This window comes from Marmota marmota, unplaced genomic scaffold (assembly GCF_001458135.2).
Source record: "Marmota marmota marmota unplaced genomic scaffold, marMar, whole genome shotgun sequence".
NCBI lineage: Eukaryota > Metazoa > Chordata > Mammalia > Rodentia > Sciuridae > Marmota > Marmota marmota.
The window spans coordinates 57,100-59,945 of NW_026006039.1; the positions used below are offsets into that span (position 1 = coordinate 57,100).

The following is a 2,846-nucleotide window of genomic DNA, read 5'->3' on the forward strand; positions in this document are numbered from 1 at the left end:
GGCTATTTGATGAAACTCCAATTATTAGAATATCTATAATTTTTGCCACACTCCCAAAGGTAATAATTGTTACCTTTTGCCTTCTTGGGAATGAAAAGCTTAATGTAAAAGCTTACATTGAGAGCAATAGCGAAGGATGACAAACTGAACAAGATCCAAAGTTTAGTGTAGATGGAAATATGTAAATAAGTCAAAAATGAAATAAGTTAAAAATTTTCAGATTATGTCTGGGTTATATATGTGTATTATTTTATTATTATTTTTGTAGTTCCCACAAAGATAGAATTTCTAGTGTCTGAATGACTGACTTATAGAGAAAATAAACTATTTTATTTTATTTTCCAGCCCAGTAAAATAAAGTAAAAAATGATGGACACACAGAAAATCACTAAATTTTTGTTTTGTGAATTAAGAGCATAGTGCTCCTTCCCCCAGATTACTAAGTACTACCACCATCATTCAGTATGAGAAGGAACACTATAAAATCCAAGTGCCTAAAAGGAATAGATCAAAGAGCAATATTTAATACTGACTTCCTTTAATCTTAAGTAAAATTTTTATTTTCTTCATTTCTCCATACTGGTGATAAGAATTTCATAAACTGTATCTGACCTAGAATCTTGCAAACTCCTTATCAGGTCATAAAAGGATTAAGTTACTCCAACAAAAAGCACCCTAAATACAGAGGTTTAATTAATATTACACATAATGGAAATTTTTTTTTCCTGAAATGCTCTGGAGGCATTGCTTTGCCAGTGGGTTACTATATATTTTCTCTTATAGTTCTGTTCCCACTTGCTGGTTTAAGGGAGGTAGCTTCCACATTCATATTCCAGATAATATTAAGGGAAGTGCTCAAGGTGAGCTCAAGTAGGTTCATATTAAAGAAGTTGATCCAGAAGTTGTACACATAACTTTCCTGGCATTGTTTTCATGGAGGCCACACTAAGAAATGTGATTTACAGTATGGTGGTCATATGTCCAATTAAAACTTGAGGTCAAAGTGGAATGTATATTGGCAGGTAGTCTATCAAAAAATCTCCTCAGGCACTGTCATATGAATGAAGGGGAGTATCATGTTCTATCACTTTTCTTAAGTAGTATGTCTGGGAAGAAAGAGAACATTGTCTAATATAATTCTACATTAACATAGATGTCCACGTGAAAATTTTCCTTACAACTATTTACACATCTCTTAACTGTATTTACTACATTTCTTAATTGTTTATTTGACTACGGTTCTTGATTTGACTTGAAGTTTTATATACATTCATTGTATTATATTCATGTATTTGTATTTCCTTATCATTCCTACTTCCCATTTATTTACAATGTTAAACCTTTTATCTGGTAAAATTCTTGGTAAATGATGAGTACCCATTTTGTGGTCTTTTTTTGGGGGGTACCGGGGATTGAATTCAGGGCACTTGACCACTGAGCCACATCCTAGCCCTGTTTTGTATTTTATTTAGAGACAGGGTCTCACTGAGTTGCTTAACACCTTGCTTTTGCTGAGGCTGGTTTTGAATTTGGGATCCTCCTGCCACAGCCTCCTGAGCCAATGGGATTATAGCTGTGTGCCACTGTGCATGGCTTAGATGGTCTTTAAATGAATTGACAGAGCCCCTATTGATAAAGGCCAATATTTCTTTAGTTCTCTATATTCTCATATTATCCCACCTAACTCATGACTTTGCTGAACATTTTTCTATTGATAGTGTTCTCTTCACTGCATTCTTTACATCTTTGTTTCTTAAAGTGTAGATCAGAGGGTTAAGGCTTGGTGTGATAACTGTGTAGAAGAGAGTAAAAATCTTTCCTTGTTCTTGGGATGTGGTATTCTGTGGCTTCATGTACATATAAATGGCTGTCCCATAAAATAGAGTTACTACTGTGAGGTGGGAACCACATGTATTGAGGACCTTTTTCCACCCTCCTGCTGACTTGATCCTCATCACAGCTTGAGTGATAACTCCATATGAAATGAGAATAAGTGATAGAGGTACTAGAAGAAATACTACTCCAAGAGTAAAGACAACAATCTCAATTACTCTTGAATAGACACAAGCCATCTTGATCAGTGCTGGCGTTTCACAGAAAAAGTTATCCACCTCCCGGTTCCCACATCTTGGCAACTTCATAGTCAAAGAGCAAAGAATTAAGGCACTGCCAAGGCCACCCAACCAGGAGGTCAGCACCATCTTCTGGCAAAACTCAGGGTGCATTATTACTGTGTAGTGAAGGGGTTGACAGATAGCAGCATAGCGATCATAGGCCATCACAGCCAAGAGAAGACATTCTGTGGCTCCCAGGTCAAGGGCAAAGAAGAATTGGAGCACACACCCTCCATATGTAATAGATTTTTTGGGGCCCCATATATTTACCAGCATCTGGGGGATAATGCTAGTTGTATAACAGAGGTCCAAAAAAGACAAATTAGATAAGAAGAAATACATGGGGGTATGAAGCTGGGTGTCTAGATAAGTTACAAGAATGATGGTCGTGTTTCCTACCAGAGTCACAATATAGAAGATGAAGACAACCACAGAGATGATGCTCTCTAGTTGAGGTTGATCAGAAAACCCTAGAAGGATGAAGTCTGTTGTGGAACTTTCATTGATTATTTCCATTGTTCCTTATGGAAGTAAAAGAATAAAATGTCACTTTCAGATAGAATTGAAAATCTCTGTTGTTGTCATGTGTATTGAACATCCTTATTTGCTTGCTTTTCCCATTTGGAATTTTTAACATTTCTTTTTGTTTAGTAGCCAGAGCTTCGGCATGTTATATCTACAGTGAGTCTATTGATATATGTTAAACTCGTCATGCTGAATTTTAAATCACTG

The 2,846-nt window shown here is 36.1% G+C and overlaps 1 protein-coding gene across 1 annotated transcript; it reads right to left on the reverse strand.

Moving 5' to 3' along the window:
- Positions 1-1,685: 1,685 nt before the first annotated feature.
- LOC107161072 (olfactory receptor 2W1-like) lies at positions 1,686-2,630 on the reverse strand. The gene has a single exon (XM_015507587.1). It carries the CDS (start codon positions 2,628-2,630, stop codon positions 1,686-1,688), a length of 945 nt encoding a protein of 314 aa, XP_015363073.1.
- Between the last annotated feature and the right edge of the window lie 216 nt (positions 2,631-2,846).